General features: G+C 43.4%; 3 protein-coding genes across 3 annotated transcripts; 2 read left to right on the top strand and 1 right to left on the bottom strand.

Moving 5' to 3' along the window:
- The first annotated feature begins 2,528 nt into the window (after nt 1–2,528).
- snrnp200 (small nuclear ribonucleoprotein 200 (U5)) lies at nt 2,529–17,238 on the top strand. Its single transcript, XM_086030385.1, has 44 exons — nt 2,529–2,846; nt 3,046–3,209; nt 3,732–3,903; nt 3,995–4,187; nt 4,286–4,341; nt 4,432–4,530; nt 4,609–4,761; nt 4,845–4,944; nt 5,086–5,222; nt 5,324–5,401; nt 6,336–6,509; nt 6,628–6,765; nt 6,857–7,012; nt 7,117–7,287; nt 7,368–7,561; nt 7,654–7,777; nt 8,372–8,521; nt 8,618–8,860; nt 8,939–9,127; nt 9,221–9,418; nt 9,500–9,652; nt 9,755–9,835; nt 10,024–10,107; nt 10,213–10,319; nt 10,395–10,513; nt 10,586–10,740; nt 10,820–11,009; nt 11,107–11,280; nt 11,376–11,536; nt 12,163–12,390; nt 12,472–12,663; nt 12,765–12,943; nt 13,098–13,249; nt 13,339–13,447; nt 14,340–14,448; nt 14,547–14,736; nt 14,836–15,000; nt 15,162–15,283; nt 15,366–15,509; nt 15,593–15,769; nt 15,858–16,018; nt 16,177–16,258; nt 16,547–16,639; nt 16,711–17,238. Exons 1-44 carry the CDS (start codon nt 2,802–2,804, stop codon nt 16,858–16,860), a joined length of 6,411 nt encoding a protein of 2,136 aa, XP_085886511.1. The 5' UTR covers nt 2,529–2,801; the 3' UTR covers nt 16,861–17,238.
- ciao1 (cytosolic iron-sulfur assembly component 1) lies at nt 17,219–20,701 on the bottom strand. The gene is made up of 7 exons (XM_086030386.1): nt 20,288–20,701; nt 19,309–19,457; nt 19,119–19,230; nt 18,261–18,349; nt 17,982–18,183; nt 17,838–17,907; nt 17,219–17,629 (listed from the first exon to the last, which is right to left on the bottom strand). The coding sequence occupies exons 1-7, from the start codon at nt 20,424–20,426 to the stop codon at nt 17,395–17,397; spliced, it is 996 nt and encodes a 331-aa protein (XP_085886512.1). The 5' UTR covers nt 20,427–20,701; the 3' UTR covers nt 17,219–17,394.
- Nucleotides 20,702–20,857: 156 nt separating this feature from the next.
- Nucleotides 20,858–24,308, top strand: tmem127 (transmembrane protein 127). The gene is made up of 3 exons (XM_086030387.1): nt 20,858–21,743; nt 21,828–21,992; nt 22,697–24,308. Exons 1-3 carry the CDS (start codon nt 21,506–21,508, stop codon nt 23,005–23,007), a joined length of 714 nt encoding a protein of 237 aa, XP_085886513.1. The 5' UTR covers nt 20,858–21,505; the 3' UTR covers nt 23,008–24,308.
- The last annotated feature ends 671 nt before the right edge of the window (nt 24,309–24,979 follow it).

The following is a 24,979-nucleotide window of genomic DNA, read 5'->3' as shown; positions in this document are numbered from 1 at the left end:
ATCACTTAGGGTGACTCAGCACATTAGTGCAAGAACTGCCAGGTTAACAATAGAGTGGTACCTCCTGTGTACCCTGTAATGCCTCGCCTCGGCTAAACCGGTTGCTTGAACTTAGTCATGTCATTACTGGGACCTGGCAACGCTCACTGAATAATACCGACAAGCGTCATTCAAGCCTCGTCTGGGTCACCCAGGAAGAATTAGTATTGCGTTCTAATTGGATGAAGATCGAATTGTACGGACAGGGCTAACCTTGTGCGTATGCTTCAAAAACAGTATGCTCTTTCACACTCCTTTTGGGGGCGAGCTCATAGATGGCGTCACCGCAACAGCTGCTCAGACAGCTGAGGCGTGCTCATGTGGTGTTCCTGTGACAGAGCGCGGCACAGATCACATTGTTTGGACACGGGCCGAGGGCAATCGAAGATTTAAACAACATATTCGATAACACCTTGGGCTCGGGGGTCACCAACCTTTTTGAAACTGAGCTACTTCTTGGGTGCTGATTAATGTGAAGGTCTACCAGTTTGAAACACACTTCTGGGAAAACACAATTGCTCAAACTGTTTTATTAATAATTATATGAGTCTTTGTGAGGGCACTGATCATGCTGTTGGTTTCTAGAAAATCACAATGTTCCATCACTGATGAGCTATTTTTAGAACAGGCCTGCAGGCTACTTATGAAGTCCTTGAGGGCTACCTGGTGGCTGCAGGCACCATGTTGGCGCCCCCTGTGTTTTGTATGTGAGAAGGTTGGGAGGCAGATTCAGCACATGAAATGCAACAAATGCTGACCTCCTGAACAAGAGCAAAAGAGTGGAGGAAATGCTTCGTTGACACTTATCTGCCACCACAAACACACAGTATTTCGTAGTTTCCACTGGCGTGTGAAGCTTAGTCGTGTCACCCTCTGTGTGTGTGTGTGTGTGGGTGTGTTGGCCATTGCAGGTGCACTGACTTAACAGGAAAAGACAAGATTGAAGGACAGTGACAGAGTTAGGCTCCTAGATGTGAAAATGTGTTCGAAAATGGACAAAAGGCACACTGATTTCAGATAATGTGTCAGTGTCCTTTTGTAAAATATGCATAAAAAATGTAAATGTTTCAGAAGAACTATTCATACCAAACAATTGTTCAAAAATAGATTGTTAATAATGCAATTCTTTAGATGTTGTATTTGGGGTTTTTGTTAGCTATATGCCATAATTTTCTATGTAATTTTATAATTGTTATAATTTAAAATATACAGGTATTAAAAAATATAATTTTCTCTTTCCTCCCACCCTTTTTTTGGCATGCATGCTTAAATACTGGAGAATATTGTTTATGTCAATATTGGTAAAAATCAAGATGAAAACAACATGCATTTTTTTCTCTGAAGCTCAAAAACAGAACAAAAATAAAACAGCACTTTATTTCTTTGTTATTTGAAGCTAAAACATATCTCGGTGTGATTCTCCAATCTCCACAATATTATAATTGAATTGTACCTCGCTGCACTTTGTGTGTGTGCGGGTGTGTGTATGGATATGTGTGTGTGCGTGCATGTGTGCGTGTGTGCCATTTCCATTTGGAAAGTATTCACAGCACTTCACTTTTTCCACAATTTATCAGAAGGACAACCATCTCTGCAGAACTTCATTAGTCAGGCCTGTATAGAATCCACTCCTTGGTCAAATTCCAATGACAGCTTGACTGGCGTTTGCCCAAAGGCACTTGATGGACTGTCAGACCATGAGAAATAAAATTATCTGGTCTGATGAGACAAAGATTGAAGTCTTTGGCATGAATGGATTCTTTTCTGGTATATGATGGCTAATGCTGATCTGATGCTGGGGATGCTGTTGGGATGCTGTTGGGATGCCAGTGGACCAGGATGGGTTTCGCAAGTAATAACAGTCCGTTTAGCCTTCACCTAAGAGGACTATTGATTGTGGAGCGTTTGGATGTGTTAATGCATATATGGGGTGGAGGAGACGTTCTCTGAAAATCAGAAAATGGCTTAGCTATTTCTATTAGTTCTATCTCTTGGCCCAATAAAGTATATTTTGCCTTGTCTTTCTATTTAATCTTTATTTATACGGATGAAAGCATTGAATGAGAACAAACTGACATTCACATTCTGTGGTTTTATCTAATCGTACTTTTCTCACTTTTAGAGTTCTGCTCACCACCCCGCCCCCCACCCCCATTTTTAACTAGTTCAAAAATGCTTTTGTGATCTTATCTTACTGTCGGACTGCTATCAACATAGAACGCTACGCAACATAGAACAACCCCCCTCCATATTAAAAAAAACTTGAGGCTGAAATGAAATTGAGGGTTTTGAGGGTATTTCCTGGTTAAATAAAGGTTGTATTGTAAAAAAAAAAAAGTGTGTGTGAGTGCGTGTGTGTTTGTGTGTTGTATTAAGTAAACAAATGAAAATACGGACAACAGAAGCGTTTTAACGTTGTGTCACGTCACATGCATTGCATTGCACATAAAACCCTTAGAGGGCGCTACGTTTTATCGGTGTTCGCCATAGCAGCTTGTGTGACCTCTGACACCGGAAACAGAAAAAAACGGAGGCTGGACGTTATGGAACGCTCGTGTTAGCGAAGCTATTGTAATGTACCGCGAGCGTGAATTTGACTGAAGTGGGATTCTTTTATCAAAATTTTCATGATCCACGTTCAAATCCTACACCGATGAGTCTTGCATTCATTTGCAAGAAGAGTGTGCAACAAGTAGTGTGGTAGATTTCAGTCCGTATCACGTTATTTTTAAAAGTGCGCTGAAAGCTAACAAAGTGGGACCATGGCGGATGTTACCGCTCGTAGCCTTCAGTATGAGTACAAGGCGGTAAGTATGTTTTGCAGAATACTTAACACAATCTAACTTTATCTGGCTTGTCATGTTAGTTTTGTGTTTAATACGATGTAAAATATGCTGACTGAATATATTGGTCCTTATATTTTGTCAGTTTGTGTTAGCATGCCCATTAGCAGTTAGCTTCGCTGGCTACATGGACCCAATACACTGTGTATGTTGTGAACCGTAGAACTCGAACTTGGTGCTGCAAGCTGATCGCTCCCTGATCGACCGCACACGGAGGGATGAACCTACGGGTGAGGTGCTGTCCCTGGTGGGGAAGCTGGAGGGAACCAAGATGGGAGACAAAGCTCAGAGGACAAAACCTCAAAAACTGGAAGAAAGACGAGACAAGTTAGTGCTGTCATGATAATTTTTTTCTCACATTACTTTATATCTCCCAAAGTCTTACGAATAAATACGCTATTGTTCCTCACTTGTATTGTGCGCCGTTTAGTATGATGTGTCATTTAATATTGTAGAATGATATATTGCAGGATTAGGATTTACATTGTGAGTATATATACACTACACCGTTACTTGATTTCTATTATAGATGGTTAACTGTGTGTATGCACACTTGGAGGAAATATTCTGAGGTTAAAATTGTTAAACGTGTATCAACTTAGTATGTTCCTTGTGACAACTGTTTGCCATTCTATAGGTTATCACAAACTGCATACTTTCCAAAGAATTATCTTGAATATGACCTAAGGATCTCAAATATATTTTCTATCTGTAAAACCTTCTGTAAGGTTTAGAAACCTTAAAATACACGTACTGTTAGCTCTTTAATGTGTTTTATACATTTAAGACATTTCCTCGGGGCTTTCAATGGTTGACCAAGTAATTATTCTCATTTTTCTGTTCAAACAGGAGACGGAAAAGAGATGAGGACAGACATGATATCAACAAAATGAAGGGCTTTACTCTTCTGTCAGAGGGCATTGATGAAATGGTGGGAATTGTATACAAGCCCAAAACCAAAGAAACAAGAGAGACTTATGAAGTTTTGCTCAGCTTCATCCATGCTGCTTTGGGAGATCAGGTCTGTTAATGCAACTTTTTAACATCTGAATTTCTGGTTCAAATTAATGTCCAATAACAATTAGTAAGTTGACTTGACTGTCTCCCTATAGCCGCGTGATATTCTGTGTGGAGCAGCAGACGAAGTCTTGGCGGTGCTAAAGAATGATAAAATGAGGGATAAGGAGAGGCGGCGTGAGGTCGAGCAGCTACTTGGACCTGCCGATGACACACGCTACCATGTGCTGGTCAACCTGGGCAAGAAAATCACCGACTATGGGGGCGACAAGGATTTACAAAATATGGGTATGTTCAAAAGAAGCAACTGTGCAGTAAGGCCTGGGTGCCAATTAATCATATTTGTGAAATATGCATTTTCTTACAAATCTTTTTTGTTTTTGTAGATGACAACATTGATGAAACATATGGTGTTAATGTCCAATTTGGATCTGATGAGGAGGTATGTTAAACTTGTAAGAGAAGTTTAGGGAAACCGCAGTTATGTAGCCAAATAGCTTTATTTTTGCACTACTCTATTGCATCTCTTCAGGAGGGTGATGAAGACAAGTATGGAGAAGTACGTGATGAGCACTCAGATGAAGACAGTGAAGGAGAGGAAGCTGATGTGGGCTGCGCTCTTTCAGCCAATGTAAGTCAACAATCTGCTTGAGTAGTTGAGATTAAGTCAGCCCGCTCGTGTACTGATGTCTCTCCCCGGCCCACTTAGCTTGGTGTCACAGGCGATGTGATGACTGTCAAGAAAAAGGACCTCCACCCTCGAGACATTGACGCCTTCTGGCTCCAACGACAGCTCAGTCGCTTTTATGATGACGCTATCGTCTCTCAGAAGAAAGCTGACGAGGTCTTAGAAATCCTCAAGGTCTGTTAACCATCGTGTGCTTTCTAGTATCGCAGTGTATTGTTGCTCTTCTTACAAACTGAGTTTTTGTCTCTTTTCTCTAGACTGCCAGTGATGATAGAGAGTGTGAAAACCAGCTGGTGTTGCTTCTTGGCTTCAACACCTTTGACTTCATCAAAATCCTTCGCCAACATCGTCGCATGAGTAAGCACTTGTTGCTTAGTTTTATTCTGGCATGGAACAAGGAGCGGATCTATTAAGCCACTCTGTGGCATAGTTAACACTGAAACTTCTAAATTGTCTTGTGAGTCCAAATTTAGATTGCATGTTTTTTGCAACCCACAGTTCAATATTGTACAATGCTGGCAAGTGCTCAAAGTGAGGCAGAAAAGGAACGGATCATTGGCAAGATGGAGTCGGATCAGGAGCTCTCAAAGATTCTGTACCAACTGCAAGAGACGGAGAAGGAGGATATTATTCGGGTAGGTGTATGTCTTTGCATTTATTAGTATGCAAGTATTCTTGATTTACTATTTTTTTTTCATGTCATATCTTGTTTGTTTGTTTTTTGTCTTTTTTTTAGGAGGAGCGATCTCGCAGGGAGAGGGTAAGGAAGTCGCGTGTGGATGACATGGAAGCGATGGACACAGGCCATGGAGAGGTAAATATGCCACTGGGTTGATATAGTTGCAACAGTTGACACATACTGGTCATGTTGCCATTATTAGCTAAAAGAAAAAAAAAATACCCATTGAAAAATTATGTATATGCCTCTTCAACTGGTATGTGTACTAGGTCTGAGCGATATCGTCATCGTATCGCTATCGAGATATGAACATTCAAGTTTTTAATATCTAAAATCAAAATGATATCAGTCAACTATGTGGACTTATGATGCTTGTGTTGCATGTAGCTCAGGCCAATCAACCACATACCGCCTTTTAAGTTTGGCGTGAATCAACACCTACTAAAGCTAGCCATTGACAAACATCTGAAATTGAGGAAGTGCGAGAGAGAAGCACACAGCACAGATTCTAGATATCCATTTCCTTTTCATATGGACCTGTAGATGAAATAGTAAATGTTGTGGTGAGCACGTATGTGAGTGCTGCGTTCCTGAATATCGATCGCAATATGAAATTTTGTCTGTATCGCCTAGCCCTAAAGGCCTAGATAGACCAATCCGACGTTGGCCAACTAGGACCTACGCTTACCCCCTGAGGCGACGGGCCGACTGTCGGCACGTCGCGCTGGGAAAATACACCGCAACACTTACTTTGTCAACCCTCGCTCTCGTACTTGTAAGAACATTAAGGCAGCAAAGGTGTGCTCACTATTTATCCGCCTTTGTCACTTCCTGCTATTGCCCCGTGCGCTGTTTCGCTAGCTAACAGCCGATCACAGAGGCCAAATGTCGCAACTCACGACACCGATTCAACATGCTGAAACACCCACCAGACGCTTCCTGACGGGTTACGCCACTATGCCCGTGTTCGTTACATCAATCCGACGCTTACCGACGCCAGATTGGTGTATTTAGGCCTTAATGTGTATAAGTCGGAAAGTTATTTATGATACCCGTCCTTGTCCTACAGGCAGTTGCCCCCCGACAGCTGTTGGACCTTGAAGACTTAACCTTCACACAGGGAAGCCATTTCATGGCCAACAAGCGTTGCCAGCTGCCAGATGGTTCTTTCCGCAAACAAAGGAAAGGTTATGAAGAAGTGCATGTGCCTGCACTCAAACCCAAGCCCTTTACTGATGATGAGGTTCGTTTTTTGCCTGCACCAGATTGCTGTATTGTGAGACAAGTTATTACACATGTAAAGCACTGGAGGGTTAATGGATTTTTGTCCTCATTTTCCTTTGTCATTATCATGTCATTAGGTGCTCGTGTCAATCGAGAAGCTGCCGAAGTATGCACAGGCTGGCTTTGAATGTTTCAAAAACCTAAATCGTATCCAGAGCAAACTGTTTAAAACCGCCATGGAGACTGATGAGAACCTGCTTGTGTGTGCTCCAACTGTAAGTTGATTTGGTGCAACTGTGAATTTCTACTGCAGAGATTCTTTCACGTCTGCTTTGCCTATAAATTCATTTTGATGTGTGTGTGCAGGGAGCTGGTAAAACAAATGTTGCTCTGATGGCAATGCTTAGGGAAATAGGAAAGCACATAAACATGGATGGAACCATAAATGTGGATGACTTCAAAATAATCTACATTGCACCCATGCGTTCTCTAGTACAGGAGATGGTGGGAAGCTTTAGCAAGGTAACCTTCCAACATATTTAATGCCTTAGCGTGTTCCATCATGCCATGTGTTCACCCTTTCTTTAAATTCTTTTTTGTATTTCTAACTTTTTATACTCTTCCAGCGATTGGCAAGCTATGGAATCACAGTGTCTGAACTGACTGGAGACCACCAACTGTGCAAAGAGGAGATCAATGCTACTCAAATTATTGTCTGCACCCCTGAAAAATGGGACATCATTACTCGTAAAGGTGGCGAGCGTACCTACACCCAACTAGTGCGCCTCATCATCATTGTAAGTGTCACCCGTGTTTTTTTTTTTTTTTGACTGCGTTATTGAAGTATTTGAAATAACAAATGTGAATGCTTGCACAGGATGAAATCCACCTGCTGCACGATGACCGTGGGCCCGTGTTGGAATCTCTGGTGGCGAGGACCATCCGCAACGTGGAGCTGACTCAGGAAGATGTGCGTCTGCTTGGTCTGAGTGCCACGCTCCCAAACTACGAGGACGTGGCTACCTGCCTGCGTGTTGATCCTGCCAAGGGCCTCTTCTACTTTGACAACAGGTATGCCGTGTACATGTTAAACGTTTAGCTAAAAGCCTTTTTTTGGGGGGGGGTTATCAAATATATCACGTGGTGTGTGATTCTCTCTCCAGTTTCCGACCAGTTCCCCTGGAACAGACTTATGTTGGCATCACAGAGAAGAAAGCTATTAAACGTTTCCAGATCATGAATGAAATTGTCTATGAGAAGATAATGGAGCATGCTGGGAAGAATCAGGTATGTTTTGTATTACTTTGCATCGAAGGGAAACACTCTGGCCTCTGATCATTCCAACTGTTATTTCCACATGCTCCCTGCTGAAATGTAACAGTACAACAGTAACTACAATGAACCCCCTTCTAGTCACAAAATCACCTATTCACACCTTTTGTGCATATTTGTATAGCCTTTCTTTAACTCTGTAAGATGCTGCCAAAGCCCTGGCTAATAGGAATGTAGTAGGTGTTGTCAAGGAAGTATGTTGACATGATACGTCTCGACTGTTTAACATCTTTGTAAGTTGTGGAAGAGCAAGATCATAGACCTTCACCAGAAGTGTTTTTGGTAAAAAAAAAAAATCAAGCTAACAAACAATGGAGGTTTCATTATTGCTGGACAATTGCAATTTTACCGGTTGTGAAGGCAACACGCCAGAGTCGTTGTACATCAGTTTAAAATGAAGTTTGACCTGTTTTGGGGTCATAGTTTTTGTATATTATGGATTCAACAATTAATTGAGGCAATATCTATTAACATTTCCAGGGAAGTTGTCGATTTACTCGATGTTAAATCATATTCAGGCGGCTTCTAACGTTTATTTTTTTCTGCCAGGTGCTCGTATTTGTTCACTCCAGGAAAGAAACAGGAAAGACAGCCAGGGCCATTCGAGACATGTGTTTGGAGAAGGACACGCTGGGTCTTTTCCTTCGAGAGGGCTCAGCCTCCACTGAAGTGTTACGCACTGAAGCAGAACAATGCAAGGTAACAAGTACAAAGAAAATTACACAAAATTAGCAGCTAATAACTATTTTTGAACAATTCTGATGGCCTTCATATTGCCCGAATTACCTTTCATAGAACCTTGAGCTAAAGGATTTGCTACCTTACGGCTTTGCAATCCACCACGCTGGAATGACCAGAGTGGATCGTACGCTGGTGGAAGATCTGTTCGCTGATCGTCATATTCAAGTTCTGGTGTCCACGGCAACGTTGGCTTGGGGTGTCAACCTGCCAGCGCACACAGTCATCATCAAAGGTACACAGGTGTACAGCCCTGAGAAAGGCAGATGGACTGAGCTCGGTGCCCTGGACATTTTGCAGGTCAGTGTGGAGAGCATAGAAAGAAGGAAAACCTGCTCTGACTAGCAAATGACATTATTGATTATGACCCAATTTCAGATGCTTGGTCGAGCTGGCCGGCCTCAGTATGACACCAAGGGAGAAGGAATCCTGATCACATCCCACGGAGAGCTGCAGTATTACCTGTCCCTGCTCAACCAGCAGCTGCCCATAGAGAGTCAGATGGTGGGCAAGCTTCCTGACATGCTTAATGCGGAGATTGTGCTGGGGAATGTTCAGAATGTCAAGGTAAGTTGCTGCCATGCACAGACGGCCCATCGGCGTTAGTAATTAGTAGAACAGCCGCTGGAGGTTTTAAGCCTTTTGGGTGCTATGTTTTAGGACGCGGTGAACTGGCTGGGTTACACCTACCTGTACGTGCGCATGCTCCGCAACCCAACACTGTATGGCGTCTCCCACGATGACCGGTCTACAGATCTCCTGCTGGAGCGGCGCCGGACTGACCTGGTGCACACAGCTGCCAATGTACTGGACAAAAACAGCCTCATCAAATACGACAAGAGAACTGGCAGTTTCCAGGTATGCGCCTCAGTATGTTTTTATGATTCTTTTTTTGTTTTTCATAGAGTGCTTCTAATTGGTCTCTTTATTTCTTCAAAGGTGACTGATCTGGGCCGCATTGCCAGTCACTTCTACATTACACATGACTCGGTTCAAACCTACAACCAGCTGCTCAAGCCCACCCTCAGTGAGATTGAGCTCTTCCGGGTCTTTTCACTTTCTTCTGAGTTCAGGAACATCACAGTAAGAGAGGTATGATGGACTCCAGACAAGTCTCGTCAGTGTTGTCTGATCATAACAAAATAACACTTAATAATGCACGGGTGCTTAATGATTCTGTGCGTGTGTTGTTAGGAGGAGAAGTTGGAACTTCAGAAGCTGCTGGAGAGAGTTCCGATTCCAGTAAAGGAAAGCATTGAGGAGCCCAGTGCCAAGGTAGCTGTCAAAGTTGTCCCTATTTAATAAACATGGCCAGACCATACAAAATCTAGACATTGGCTTGAACGTCCGAAAGGCAGACTGCATCCGATTTTCTTGAAACATATTCAAATTTGCGCTTCATTATTATTATTGTTATTGTTGTTACTGTTATTTACTTTTGACAAAGTTGTGTCTTTTCGCAGATCAATGTGCTGCTTCAGGCGTTTATCTCTCAGCTAAAACTGGAAGGCTTTGCCCTCATGGCAGACATGGTGTATGTGACACAGGTATATACTGTTCCATATTTATTGAATTATGTTCTTATGTGTACTCTGGTAATCCAAGGAAATAGGACCTTATACCAAAACAAGTGTGTTCACATCCTCTTGCAGAGTGCTGGAAGGCTGATGCGAGCTATTTTTGAGATTGTTCTGAACAGAGGCTGGGCTCAACTCTCAGACAAAACCATGAATCTGTGCAAAATGATTGACAAGAGAATGTAAGTCTGTCACAAAAAGATAAAGTGGTTGGTTTGCAAAGGCAAGATACTCATTTGTATTATGATTTCTTTCAGGTGGCAGTCAATGTCCCCACTGAGACAGTTTAAGAAGTTGCCAGAAGAAGTGATCAAGAAGATCGAGAAGAAAAACTTCCCCTTTGAGCGTCTCTATGACCTGAACCACAATGAGATCGGTGGGTTCCCCTCCGTCTATATTGCCGATATTCCATCTGCGGTCAGACTCATAATTCATTAATTTTTTTCAGGGGAGCTGATTCGAATGCCCAAAATGGGGAAGACCATCCACAAATATGTCCACCAATTCCCTAAGCTGGACCTAGCTGTCCATCTGCAGCCCATCACCCGCTCCACACTCAAAGTGGAGCTCACCGTCACTCCTGACTTCCAGTGGGATGACAAGGTCACTAAATACCATGAGCAGCAAATAATGCGCAGCATCGTACATTTGGCTGATAATGTTTATATGCGGCATGTTTTAGATTCACGGTTCATCAGAGGCTTTCTGGATCCTGGTGGAGGATGTCGACAGTGAGGTCATCCTCCACCATGAGTACTTTCTGCTCAAAGCCAAGTACGCCCAGGATGAGCACCTTGTGACCTTCTTTGTCCCCGTATTTGAGCCTCTTCCGCCACAGTACTTCATCCGTGTGGTTTCTGACCGCTGGCTCTGTAAGTGAATGCGGCTTTTATAGACACTCGCCATTGTGTTGCCTCGGTCAACATTTCAAGTAACATTCTTGAATTGCTGTATTTGTGATTGGTTCAGCTTGTGAGACCCAGCTTCCGGTGTCGTTCCGTCACCTCATCCTCCCTGAGAAATACCCCCCACCAACGGAGTTGCTTGACCTGCAGCCCCTTCCTGTCACTGCTCTCAGGAACTCTGCCTTTGAGGCACTCTACCAGAACAAATTCCCCTTCTTCAACCCAATTCAAACGCAAGGTACATTAAACGGGGGAATATTGAGTTGACCAGACTCCATTCAACCATAGTGAGCGTTTTCATTCGGAATTTATTTGAATTCTGTGTCCCTGCAGTGTTTAATGCTGTGTACAACAGTGACGACAATGTGTTTGTGGGAGCCCCCACTGGCAGCGGAAAGACAATCTGTGCTGAGTTTGCTATTCTGAGGATGCTGCTTCATAACGCAGAAGGCCGCTGTGTCTACATCACCCCCATGGAGGCACTTGCAGAACAGGTATGATCTCATTTCAATGTAGGGCTGGGCACTCCGTTGAATTGAATAATTAGACTTTATATGTCAGGATGATTTTTATTTTTTTAAATGTATTTATTAAGCAGCTTCCATAGTTAAAAGTGACCCCCGGTGACGTGCACTTGTTTACAAAAATAGTCAGTCTTGCCAACATAGCGATTTGGGTTGCTGCATTTAGTGTCTTTTAGCGATTAAAAAAAATAATACAATTAAAAAAAAAAGACTATTGAGTGGAATCAGTTTTACATTTTTGTGTATGGCAAGAAAGGAACCCAGTGGAAAACAATCACGCCGGAGACATATTGTCCATTTATATGTTCAAAGGCAGTGATTTATTGACATGTCAGAAACTTTTGCAGCAGATATTTACACGGTTGCCTTGCCGCATCTGTCAAACTATACATGAGAAAAAGGCGTGAGAAGGGGAGTGGTGTTGCTCTTTGTCAACAGGCATCTGGACCAGCTTGAAATGTGATTTTATTATGTTAAATTGTTGCACATTTAGAGTTGTGATTTATTAAGCATCATGTTTATGCACGTGTTTTGACATGGCTCCAAGCAGAAGCCAAGGAATTGTCAAAACCTGTTTCTCTTCTTCTCCTGGTCAGGTGTTTGTCGACTGGCACCAAAAGTTCCAGGACTTCCTGAACAAGAAGGTGGTGTTGCTGACAGGTGAAACAAGCACAGATCTGAAACTGTTAGGTAAAGGAGACATTATTGTCAGCACCCCGGATAAATGGGACATCCTGTCTCGCCGTTGGAAGCAAAGGAAGAATGTCCAAAACGTCAGTCTTTTTATTGTGGATGAGACTCACCTCATTGGAGGAGAAAATGGGGTAAGAATATAGTCGGAAGCCAAAGTGCCGTGTTTTAATAGGACATTTGTCTTGATTATGAACCTTTTGTTTTTCCACCAGCCTGTGCTGGAGGTCATCTGCTCAAGGATGAGGTACATCTCCTCTCAGATTGAGCGGCCCATACGCATCGTGGCGCTCAGCTCGTCTCTGTCCAACGCCAAAGACGTCGCTCACTGGCTGGGTTGCAGCACCACGGCCACATTCAACTTTCACCCCAATGTGAGGCCTGTGCCTCTGGAGCTGCACATCCAGGTGTGGAAAAGTCTCTGCCGTTTGTCCAGCTCTGCTGAAGTTTAGAGCGGTAAGTAGCCAGTTAAATGCGCGATTCTGAACTTTTCCTTCCGGTGTTTTAGGGCTTCAACGTGAGTCACACTCAGACTCGCCTGCTCTCCATGGCCAAGCCGGTGTATCACGCCATCATGAAGCACTCGCCCTCCAAACCGGCAGTGGTGTTTGTGCCGTCCCGCAGGCAGACTCGCCTCACGGCCATCGACATCCTCACGTTCTGTGCTGCTGATGTGGTTCCTCAGAGGTCAGTCTGCCTTCCTGTTGGTGTTAAGTTGCATCACTGTGGAGAGTGCAAAATGTTATTTATTTATTTATTTTTTTAAATGGTCTTCACATGGGTCTGCAACATATTCCCCTCAATGAATGGGGCTTCACTGTAAACGTTTGTCATCCTTTAGGTTCCTGCATTGCACTGAGAAAGATCTCGTGCCTTTCCTGGATAAGATAACCGACGCGACCCTGAAGGAGACTCTGGCCAACGGCGTGGGCTACCTCCACGAGGGCCTGTCCGCGACCGAACGGAAAATAGTGGAGCAGCTCTTCAACTCGGGTACGACCTCTGATGCGTCTGCACTCTAATTTGACTGCGAAGGTTTAGGAGTTCGTCATTTCTGACTTGCCTCTGACCTTGTTTTCCAGGAGCTGTTCAGGTGGTGGTGTCATCTCGCTCCCTCTGCTGGGGGGTCAACATCTCTGCCCATCTCGTCATCGTCATGGACACGCAGTACTACAATGGCATCATACATGCGTAAGTAAAGATGAAACGCGAGGAACATTTCCGGGTACTGCTGACAGAGACGAACGCGAAATCACAGATTCGCACTCTGAAAACATTGAAACACGTTTGATTTTGAATATTAAAAAACATATAACATCTGCATTCTGCAACCATATGTACTTTTTGACTTTGGTACGTGCTGCTCACAATTTATAAAGTAAATTTCCATTCATGCAAACCCCACAAAATGGACTTCAATTGAAATGACTAATATGATAGTGATATATTGAAAATATGTGGGATTGAATTAAGTAATAATTAATTCATTATGGGCTTTGTTTATTATTAGATTTTCATCAAATTAAAGTATTTGCTGTTTTTCTCATACAATTCCATTTTTTTCATTTTCATTTTTTCCATTTTCAGCTTTTGGTTGGCAAACATACACAAACAAAACTGAGGGCTCCCTCTCTCTCTCTCTGTCCATAAATGGGCAAGATAAGCATATTATGCTGAAATCCGGCATTTGTGATCATTACAATACCAGCTGTTTGTAGGGCTGTCGTGATCACAATTTTGCCTGCCACAACTAGATTAACCCGATCGTCTATTTGCAATTAAGATGCGGGCTCTGCTACATTTCTAATCAACTTTCTCAACCAGAAGTCAGCCAACCACCAGGGGGCGAACGCATGGTTAAAACATTATTAAGATGCCTAAATAACGAGTGAGCACACCTTGAAGCAGGGAGCCTGCAGTCACTTGGCGGACGGCTGAGAGCCAGCCATGTCAAGAGAAGAAAGTACAGGAGAGAAAAAAATCAATAAGATCTATTGGGATACATTTTGTTCACCTGCAAACGCTTATTTGTATTTCTCCTTACGTTAGTATCTATATGTCATGCTGTCCATCATTCTTGCAGCTATGTGGACTATCCCATATATGACGTCCTCCAGATGGTAGGCAAAGCCAACAGGCCTATTCTTGATGACGAGGGCCGCTGTGTGATCATGTGTCAAGGCTCCAAGAAGGTATGCGTTGTTGCTGTTTATTTTTTTATTTTTTTTTTTTAAATGAGGCTAAATGAATGTGTCTAACAATTAAAGGTTGTATTCTTCCCTTTCGTTAGGACTTTTTCAAGAAATTCTTGTACGAGCCCCTGCCTGTGGAGTCCCACTTGGACCACTGTCTCCATGACCACTTCAATGCTGAGATTGTCACCAAAACGGTGGAGAACAAGCAGGACGCTGTGGACTACCTGACTTGGACATTCCTGTACCGTCGTATGACCCAGAACCCCAACTACTACAACCTGCAAGGTGAATACATGTTTGTCCATGCAGTCTTTTAAAGAGAAGAACGAGCTGGTGATTGAGCCCAAACTGGAGCCGACTGACTCCGTGCTGACTTTGTGGCAGGCATGTCCCATCGCCACCTGTCTGATCATCTGTCGGAGTTGGTGGAACACACGCTCCATGACCTGGAGCAGTCCAAGTGCATCAGCATCGAGGACGAGATGGATGTGGCGCCGCTCAACTTGGGCATGATCGCCGCCTACTACTACATCAACTACACCACCATCGGTTTGTGCTCTTTGGTAACAACTATGTTGCGCCTTCGGTCGATCTCGGTGGTGTCCTGCATGTTGCGACATTGAAAGTCAAAATTTGGACTTGCCTGTCTGTTGCAAAAAACCCCATAAATGCTTAATTCCCAACTGAAATGTTGTTGTTTTGTTGGGCAGAGCTTTTCAGTATGTCCCTCAACGCCAAGACGAAGATCCGCGGCTTAATCGAGATCATTTCCAACGCTGCAGAGTATAAAAGCATTCCCATCAGGCATCATGAGGATACGCTCCTCCGACAGGTAAATGCGTCTCGCTAAAAGTGGACTGCGCGGATGTACACCGGTATCACAAATTGTAAGCATCTGTTTTTGTCAACGACAGCTGGCTCAGAAGGTACCCCACAAACTCAACAACCCCAAGTTCAACGACCCCCACGTGAAGACCAACCTGCTGCTCCAGGCGCACCTCTCCAGGATGCAGCTGAGTGCCGAGCTGCAGTCGGACACCGAAGAGATCCTGAGCAAAGTGTGCACTTAGGAGCAGGTGTTACTTTTCGCGTGCCGCGGGATGGCTTGCGTTAACGTGCCTTGCGGTGTTGTGCTCGTCAGGCGGTGCGTTTGATCCAGGCCTGCGTGGATGTGCTGTCCAGTAACGGTTGGCTGAGTCCTGCCCTGGCAGCTATGGAGTTGGCCCAGATGGTCACACAGGCCATGTGGTCCAAGGATTCCTACCTCAAACAGCTCCCGTTCTTCACCTCGGAGCACATCAAGCGCTGCGTGGACAAGGTAAACAAACGCCTTTGTTTCATGTCTCTTGAGACCATTCGTCAAGTGCTACGCGCTTTGGAGTAATGAGGCGTCCTGAATGAAATAGGGTGTGGAGAGCATCTTTGACATCATGGAGATGGAGGATGAAGACAGAAGTGCTTTGCTGCAGCTCTCTTACGCTCAGATGGCCGACGTGGCTCGCTTCTGTAACCGCTATCCCAACATCGAGTTATCCTACGAGGTGGCCGAAAAGGACAACATCAAGAGGTTTGCGTCCTAATTCGCTCGTGCATAACCGCCACTTTTCACGTTGAGCTTCACCTTCATCAAGGATTTTATTGTTTTGGTTTTAGATTGCGCATTGATGACAAATTAATATCAACAGCTTCAGTGAAAGGCATATTTTTGTTTTTCTTTCTTCGCAGTGGAAATCCAGTTCTGGTGCAGGTTCAGCTGGAGCGAGAGGAGGAGGTCACTGGCCCGGTCATTGCGCCTATGTTCCCTCAGGTATTTCAAGTTCTTAAGAGAGATTTGAATTGACAGTGAGAAATGTCAGAAATTCAACAAGTGATTTTAGTCATAAGTGGTCTGAACTGTACTGAATCATAGTGGAACTTTGAGCTTTCTGACAGTGTTGGTCAAGCCTGAGCATTAGCTTTGTAAAGGACTTAAAAAAAAAAAAATTAAAAAAAACACTGCTTTAGTATGGATTGGGATTATTGTGCTGGTTTACATAATGTTGGAAACATGTTACAGCAATTTATTTCTAATCTAACAATAAATACAATTCCCCAGAATCGCGAAGAGGGCTGGTGGGTTGTGATTGGAGATCCCAAGTCCAACAGCCTTATCTCTATCAAACGACTGACTCTTCAACAGAAAGCAAAGGTCAGTTTGCTGCACTCTACTTGCATGAAGGCCGTGGCACACTTCAAACCACATTTCATCCCTTCTGGCAGGTCAAACTGGACTTTGTTGCACCGGCCATGGGCGTTCACAACTACACGCTCTACTTCATGAGCGACGCCTACATGGGTTGTGACCAGGAGTACAAGTTCAGCACGGACGTGAAAGAGGCTGACAGCGACGCAGACAGCGACTCTGACTGATCTCAGAAGCAGCACAAGAGAACCCTGCGAGCCTGGTTTTCTGTACATATGTCATAGGGTTTATTTACTCTACACTTAAGTTTTCTGTCTTTGTTTTGTCTCCCCCCTCCCCACCAACTGTTGGTTGTGTTCAGGTCAGCTTTATTACGTTGTTAACTGATCCAGAAAATTTTAAATATTTTTAGTTTAGTAACATTGAATCATTCAGATTTCATATTGTAGGCACTTGTTGTCGTCCCACAATGTTCAAGTTTGTCTTGCCACAATAAGTTAAACGGTGGTTCAGTGACTAAACTGAAGTTCATTTTGTCCAGTCCTTGTGTTTTTAATAAGCTGAGTTTTGCAATAAAGAGAAACCTTGGTTTTTTGCGGACCATATTTATATAAACATTTGGAACATAGTACATGTTGAGTTATCAGATGGACTCCACTTTCTTTTTACAAGTACATCAATGAAGATGAGCGATTGGAGCACACAGTTGTGATTGTGACTTTGTATAAACAAAGTGGTCTTTTCAGTAACGTAGACTATGCTCAGTCCTGCTCTTGAAACCTCCAGATGGCAATGTCGCCGCTGTCGCTACAAGAAGCCAGCAGTCCTGCTTCTTTTGGATTCCATGCCACACTGTTGACATCCTGGCTGTGAGCTTTGGGCATGTGTGCAGACAACGAGAACAGCGGCTGGTCAGGGTCAGGCGATGTCTCCTCCTTAAATACTCGCACCGCATCGTCACCGCTGGCTGTTGCCAGGGCGCCGGTCAGACGACACCTGAAGTGAACACGAGGTGATGCATTCAGGAACTTAAGACAAGCTTTTTGATGTGTATCGTACTCCTAATACGTGAACCCAACAAGACCACTATTTAACTGCATTAATTAATAAAAATAAAATACAATTTAATTTCCCTTATCAGGCCGGAAGGAAATATCTTTACATACAAAAATGCCATTTTACGAAACAAAGAGGCCAATCTTACCAGTCAATGTCGTACACTGCACGTTTATGGTAGCCAGAGAGCGTGCACACACACTTCCATGACATGTTACCTGATCACAACACAAACGGTTGAGATCTATTCTGCGGCGAGAACACAAGAGATTCATTTTGCCAGTGAACTCACCTTGACCGCTTTCAGCGGGATACTCCTTCCAAATCTTGATTGTGCGATCATCGCTGCATGACGCCAGCCTCTCTCCGTTGGCGCTGAAGGACAGATTCCACACGGTAGATGTGTGGCCCTGCAGCGTGGCCTGACACTCCCAATCATCGTCCACCTCCTTGTAAATACAAATGTTGTTGTCGTAGCTTGCTGAGACCAGAAGCTACATTGATGAGAGAAAAAAAAAAAAAACATCAGTAATGTGAATGGAAGAAGAAATCGGCCAAGTGTTGGACCCACTTCCTGTGTCGGGTGCCATGCAACATGCTTGACATCTTGCGTGTGGGAGTTGAGGACTGTAACACACTCGTAATCATCCTCCTCATCCACTGTGAAACAAAAGATAGCAGATTGTCAGCTGTGCTGTACAGCGAACCCCCACTATATCACACTTTTCATTTCGCCGTCATCTCATCTCTATAAACTGTACAGTGGACCCCCACATACTGTGGTTCCACACCTGGAATTTGCATATTCATGCATGCTTGTTCTCAATATTTAAAAAATTGGAGGGATTTTTTTTTCTCCAACATATATTTAAACATGGACTGCACTTAAGCACTGAATTTATCCATACACTATATAAATCTGAAATCAAGCTTTTTTTTTTCCTTCAGAATTTGCATTTCCTGCATTACAATGTTGATTTGGATTTGATTCATTGTTCAGCCCTACATTTAAGGCATCTTAGAACTTCTGGGAATGAGCCCAACTAGTACCAGCGGTAGATCCTGGCCATTCAGCAGAAGATGTCGAAGTTTTGGATGTGCTTTGTGAAGAATGCAGTCATGTGGCCATTATATCGTAAGGCAAGAAGGAAATGTAGACTGTCAACATAACTACTATGATACTGCATAACTATAACAATACTGCCATTTAGGGGTAATCACAGCACTTTTCAATACTGTATAATATTTTCCATACATTTTAAGCTTAAATTATTTTGTGGTCAAATATGTTTATAAAAGGTTTATGTGATTTCTTTATATTATGGATTTTCTCATATTCCAATTGGACCTGGATTATATCCCGTGCGATAAACAGGGGTTCACCCACTGTAAATCCAACGTGGCATGTACCGGTAAGCCTAATACACACCTTCCCAAACCCAAACACTTTTGTCCCGGCTGCATGTCGCCAGCAGGTTCCCTGAAGGAGCCCAAGCCACACATTTCACCTCGTTCTCATGCCCCTCCAACACAGTCAAGCTCTGAAAGGAAAAGAGGAGAGCCTCTGTGATTTCTTCAGAGGACAAACATTTCCAACAGTTTAAAAGATTAAAACAAACCTCAAATTCGTCATTTTTCTTCTTCCATATGCATGTTGTGGCATCAAAGCTAGCAGAGGCCAGATAATTCCCACAGGGAGACCACGCCAACTTCCTCACGGTGCGCTGGTGGCCGTCTTCCAGCACGCCCTTACAGACCCACGAGTCCCCTGAAAGTACAACAAATTGATACTGTATTAGAGTATATGTCATATAAAGTACACACACATGAACAGAAATGGCTCATTAGTGCCGTACACTAATATTAACGTGTAACTGTTTAAATATTGGGCAGCACGGTGGTCGACTGGTTAGCACGTCCACCTCACAGAGCAGAGGTTGTGGGTTCGAATCCTGGCCTTCCTGTGTGGAGTTTGCATGTTCTCCCCGTGCCTGCGTGGGTTTTCTCTGGGTACTCTAGTTTCCTCCCACATTCCAAAAACATAAATGCGAGATTATTTGGACACTCGAGATTGCCCCTAAGTGTGATTGTGAGTGTGAATGTTTTTCTCTGTGTGTCCTGCGATTGGCTCGCAACCTGTTCAAAGGTGTACCCCCCCCCCCCCCCCCCCACTGCCTGAAGACAGCTGCGATAGGCTCCAGCAACGCCCACGACCCTTGTGAGGAAAAGCGGGTTAAAATAGTTTGTAAATGTTTAAATAGTTGGCAGTCCTAGCTGTTGACTTTAAAGTTTGTGTGAAAATAATGTATATTTACTAGTGATTGGGAAATTTGGAAGTATATTTCGGTTATTAAATGATCCCCATGGACCATGATGTTTGCATATGACAGTATGGTCTGCAGTGAGCATGTGGAGGAACATTTAGAAAGGTGGAGGCAGTCACCGGAAATGAATGAATATTAGCCAAAGTAAAACCGAATACACAGTATGTGTGAATGAGAAGGGGTGTGATGCTACAACGGGAAAATTAGCATACGTAACGAACAGAGCCTTCGCCTCGACAGTTTTATACAAGGTGAAGAAGGCTAGAGAACTCACCCTCTCGTCCCCAGATCCGGATGGCCTTGTCGCCTCCACACGACGCCAGGAGAGTTCCGTTTGGACTCCAGCCAACGAACCAGCACCGAGAGTCCGGGTGCGCGTTCAGTCGCTGAACCAGAGTCAAATTCTTCTTCATGTCTCAAGAGTCAGCTCCGATATTTGAATTTGGCTTACTGACGCCCAATGTGACAGTTAACCCACGCGGGACTTTACGATGAAAAGACACCACGCCGCTGCAAACGAACGAGCCTGTCAAATATGTTAGACTTGTTTCATGAACGGAATGTTAATAGTAATATGGAAATAATATGGCAATCCGGAAAAAATACCGCCGAACAAAGTGCGAAAGTTGAAAAGGACAGCTACTACGGAAGCGGCGCCATGTTTGTTATCTTGTTTTACGCAAGGCATTGTGGGACACAAAGTACCTATTTCATTTTTGAAAAATATCAGGTATCCATAATACTGCACACAGTGTGCTAAAACATGTACAAACCGAACAATAAACAAAAATAAAAATGAGCGTTATTACGAGTGTAGCCTACATTGATTCTGAAAATCTGGGACTGAGACTACGTTTCTACTGAACCACCTTTAAATAGTAAATTGTAAATGAACTGCTCTTTTATCCAAAGCATGCGGGGTATAGGTGTATTACAAATAAAAATAGTTGAGTGAAATCCAGAGTATGCAACAGAAAGTTACACTTGCCGTTTCACCATTCATCGGGAGAGGTCAGCACTGAAGGTTATGTGCCTAAAAGCATGTTGAAGCAGTGGCGAAGAAGAATGTCGTGAACAAGGAAGTCAATAAATCTACAGGAAGCCGCTGTAGGCTGTCTTTTGTTTTGTTTGTTCTTTGGTTTCTTTTTTAATCGCAGTCGTTATCATTTCTACGAGGACAGTTATTTGGATTAACCGAAAAATCAATGATCTGTTTCCTTTTGTACATTTACTTTGTCTTTGTTTAATTGAGGACGATATTTGACGTTAGCTTTGGGCTAGCTGTAGACGCTAATAACCGAGCTAACGGGCCTGAAGGCCATCTGTTCATCGTTGTCGGCGATCCATTCTCCCGACAAGCCGAAATATTTTGGGGCGATTTGGGAACGAAACACCGAAACATTTGTTTAATCCGATACGTGTTCAGCGCCGTTAATTGTGCGGGGTCGTTAAGGACTTTACAAACCAACCAATTTCCAAGGACCGGACGAGCATGTATGCCCCGCCGGGTTCGACCGGTCCTGGAGGCCGGAGAAGGAGAGGGGGCACCCCTTTGCCCAAGCAACCAGAGCGGAGCCTGGTCTCCGCTCTGCCCGGAGCCCTTTCCATAACCGCCCTGTGCACGGCTCTGGCAGAACCAGCCTGGCTCCGGGTTCACGGGGGCAAATGCCCCAAACAAGAGCTCGGAGTTGCAGATGTCCTAGGCTACATTGACCCAAAGCTCCTGAAAGGTCAGGACTCGGACCTGACGTCTGCATTCTGCTGAAGATTCCTATATTTGTGTAATGATAATTTGTTATGACTTGGTCTTTCAGATAACTGCGTGAACCCGCAGACCATATTGTTGCTCCGAGTGATCGCAGCCTTCTGTTTCCTGGGCATATTTTGCAGCCTGACTGCATTCCTCCTGGATGTGTTTGGACCTAAGTACCCTGCCCTTAAGATCACACGGAGATATGCCTTTGCACACATCCTCACAGGTCAGCCTTCCTATCATGACTTTCGACTTCTTGGTAATGTGTCGCGACTCCAAAATTCTGACTTTGACACTATACCTGCTGAAAGTAACTTGATACCGATAAAGAAATGATACCATAGCCCCAAAAAACACTCCGAGTTAGCATATTCTTAATATTTCCTTTGAAATAAATAGAGCTTTAACACAGTATGCTGTGTATTTATAGGAAACTGTATTTGATGTTAGTAGACATTTGCAAGCTAGTGGACGAAGCTATTTGCAAGACGAAGTTGTGTGTTTTACATTACATGTAATTCTTAATTTGTGTGTGTTTTACTACAAACCTCAAGTGGGAGTCTCAATAAACCGCTTGAAGCAAGCCCACGTTGACTCTTTAAAGAACTGTTTATTGTCTCCCAAACTGCACACCGTACGCTCAGGAATGACAGAATAGAAGTACGTCTTTCACAGCCTGGTATCAGGTGTTGTAGTATGGGAACGTTGGAGAGAGCTGTGGCTTCAGACGTACACACACAACTGCCTGATTTGTCACTGTCAGTCTCTAAGTATTGTTACTAAAAGCACATGGTATTGTTTTGTTTTTGAGAGTGAAGTTGCAATACGTTTCTCGTAATGGTACGCCGTGCAACCGTACTTGCTGGTAATGATGTGTTTCAAAGTGTCTCATTTCCCTAACGGCGCTCAATGTGTGTTGCTTCCTCACAGTGCTGCAGTGTGCCACCGTCATAGGTTTCTGCTACTGGGCCTCAGAGCTCATCCTGTCGCTGCAGCAACAACACAAAAAATACCACGGCTCCCTCGTGTACGTCACCTTCGCCATCAGCTTCTACCTGGTGGCCGGGGCCGGCGGGGCCTCCATCCTCGCCACGGCCGCCAACCTCCTACGCCACTACCCCACCGAGGAGGAGGAGCAGGCTTTAGAATTGCTCTCCGAGATGGAGGACAGCAGCGAAACATTCCCTGTCGACTACGACATCGGCAACCAGTTTCAGCCTCCGCCCGCATACACACCCTGACAGGCTGCGCCGTTTTTCGCTGGAGAAGTCAACATGCTCGCAGTCAGATGGCTATATTTGCAAATACTCTTAATGGTTGAAGGCAATGTGTGCAGCAAGTGCACACGCTCAACGACTGACAAGCGCTTGGGTGCATGAGAGCTAAGAAATGGTTCTTGCTTTCACAGATGCTGATTTGCATGTAAATTGCTTGTAGGACTTGCTTCTTCATCAAAAGCAGACTGCTAACTCAACATGGCTGATGAAATCATTGATCAAGCAGCCTGATCAATGCTGATTATTATTATCCAAGCTGGATGTTGACCACTGGTTGATTGGCTGGGTTCAGGGCGGAGGTTTGAGCATTCTTTTTTTTTTTTTTTCAACGTTTTAACAAATTGTATGTGCTTTGGTTACTGATACATCAAAAGTACAGAAGAACACTTGAGGCATTGATATTTCTTTTTTACAAAGTAACAAACAGCCCTTTATTTATTGATTAGTTGGATGTGTAGCTTTTCCTTTTCTGTCACTGGTTTAGTCTTACATGGTCACATTTTGTGCTTGAGATGACACAAGAAAGAACATGTTTTCTATGCTAGGCGGGCGACAAGCTCTGCGCCACAGCTGGAGATTAAGGATACCGTTTCGCTGTTAAGATTCACGTTCAACACAAAACTCACTGCATTAGTTGTTGTCATGTCCTTTTGTATATAATTTGTTATAATACAGCTTTATTTGTACTGTGTGAATCAGTAGTGTTTCTGTTCATGTGAGAACTTTTGTGTGCTAATCTTAAAACCTTCTCATAGAACTTGTGCAAGAAAGACTCAAATAGTGATTACGGTAGTGTGGTTATCCAAGTTGGTTGTGTGCTTTTCTTTCACCGTTCCTGCTTCTTATTCATGGACTGTGGATTATATGTTCATCACTTTGTAAATATTGTTTATACATTAAAAAAAATAGTACCACTTGTCTTTTGTGTTTTGGCGTTTCCAACTACAAAGTTAAAGTTAAAGACTATTGCAACAAGTACGTCCGGAACTTGTCGGACCCTGATGAGTTTTTACGCACTCAGTAAAAACAACATTCAGTATACTTGCACAACTTTTACATCTGATACAAGAGCTGTTTTTCCAAAAATCTGCCTTTAGAAAGATAATGTTCACTTTTGATTGACACTGTCGAATAAGTCTTCATTTAATAATACTCTGTCGACTGCCACTGTCATGCAGCCAAATAATAAGTTAACCAACTCTTGTATTTGATTTCACAGATGTACCTACTGAAGTGTCTGATGTGAGTAAAAACTTTAAAGATGTTGTTAGTGTTATTGTCTTGCTCTTTTTGTGACTGGTGGTGTGTAATTGATGGTTGCGTTTTAAGGGTCAATTAAACTGCAGAGAGCACAGACTGCTTGCTGTAGCATAGATGACACAGGTGGTCTCTTAAATTTTTTCCAGATCTGATTTGCTATTCGGCAGCACTACACATTCTGTGATCATATAAAACAATCACACATTTGTATACAGCAAAAATTATCAATTGATTACACAATGAGATCTAAATCTTGACAATCACACCAAAATGATTTGATCAGATAACACTTTATCAGACATGTTGTCTCTCTGTCACTACTCAGCACCTGTAACTAATTTGTCTTCACTTATGAGTTAAGACTTATATTGGAAAATGAAATAGTCTGAATAAGTTGGAGTACTTTGTATGTCTGCCTCAGAGCCGAGAAGTTCTGGGGTCCACTCCCAGCTCAGTGTTGCTTTGTTCTTTGCATGGTTGTGCAAGTTTTCTCCAGGTAATTTGGCTTCATAGGATGAACGAGAAAGGTCAACTGCTAAAATTTAAACCTGGGTTAGATTATCCTTTTTGTATGACGAGGACAACAAATAAAACCATCAGATCAATAATGACAGAAGATTTAAGAAACTTTTCTTTTCTTGAGTAAAGCAATTTATTCATTACAAACATATAAAAA

This window comes from Filicampus tigris, chromosome 5 (genome assembly GCF_054856515.1).
Source record: "Filicampus tigris isolate MCC_2025a chromosome 5, RoL_Ftig_1.0, whole genome shotgun sequence".
NCBI classification, from domain to species: domain Eukaryota; kingdom Metazoa; phylum Chordata; class Actinopteri; order Syngnathiformes; family Syngnathidae; genus Filicampus; species Filicampus tigris.
This window is presented reverse-complemented; position numbering and strand designations above follow the sequence as displayed.

Coding starts and splice junctions, on each gene's coding strand:
- ciao1 (XM_086030386.1), bottom strand. CDS start 20,426: ATGAAGAAGAATTTGACTCTGGTTCAGCGACTGAACGCGCACCCGGAC. Junction 19,231..19,308: donor AGAAAAATGACGAATTTGAG/GTTTGTTTTAAT, acceptor TTTTCCTTTCAG/AGCTTGACTGTGTTGGAGGG. Junction 17,630..17,837: donor GCAGTGTACGACATTGACTG/GTAAGATTGGCC, acceptor TGTTCACTTCAG/GTGTCGTCTGACCGGCGCCC.
- snrnp200 (XM_086030385.1), top strand. CDS start 2,802: ATGGCGGATGTTACCGCTCGTAGCCTTCAGTATGAGTACAAGGCG. Junction 4,945..5,085: donor TCGCCAACATCGTCGCATGA/GTAAGCACTTGT, acceptor TGCAACCCACAG/TTCAATATTGTACAATGCTG. Junction 7,562..7,653: donor CTCTTCTACTTTGACAACAG/GTATGCCGTGTA, acceptor TTCTCTCTCCAG/TTTCCGACCAGTTCCCCTGG.
- tmem127 (XM_086030387.1), top strand. CDS start 21,506: ATGTATGCCCCGCCGGGTTCGACCGGTCCTGGAGGCCGGAGAAGGAGA. Junction 21,744..21,827: donor TGACCCAAAGCTCCTGAAAG/GTCAGGACTCGG, acceptor TTGGTCTTTCAG/ATAACTGCGTGAACCCGCAG. Junction 21,993..22,696: donor CTTTGCACACATCCTCACAG/GTCAGCCTTCCT, acceptor GCTTCCTCACAG/TGCTGCAGTGTGCCACCGTC.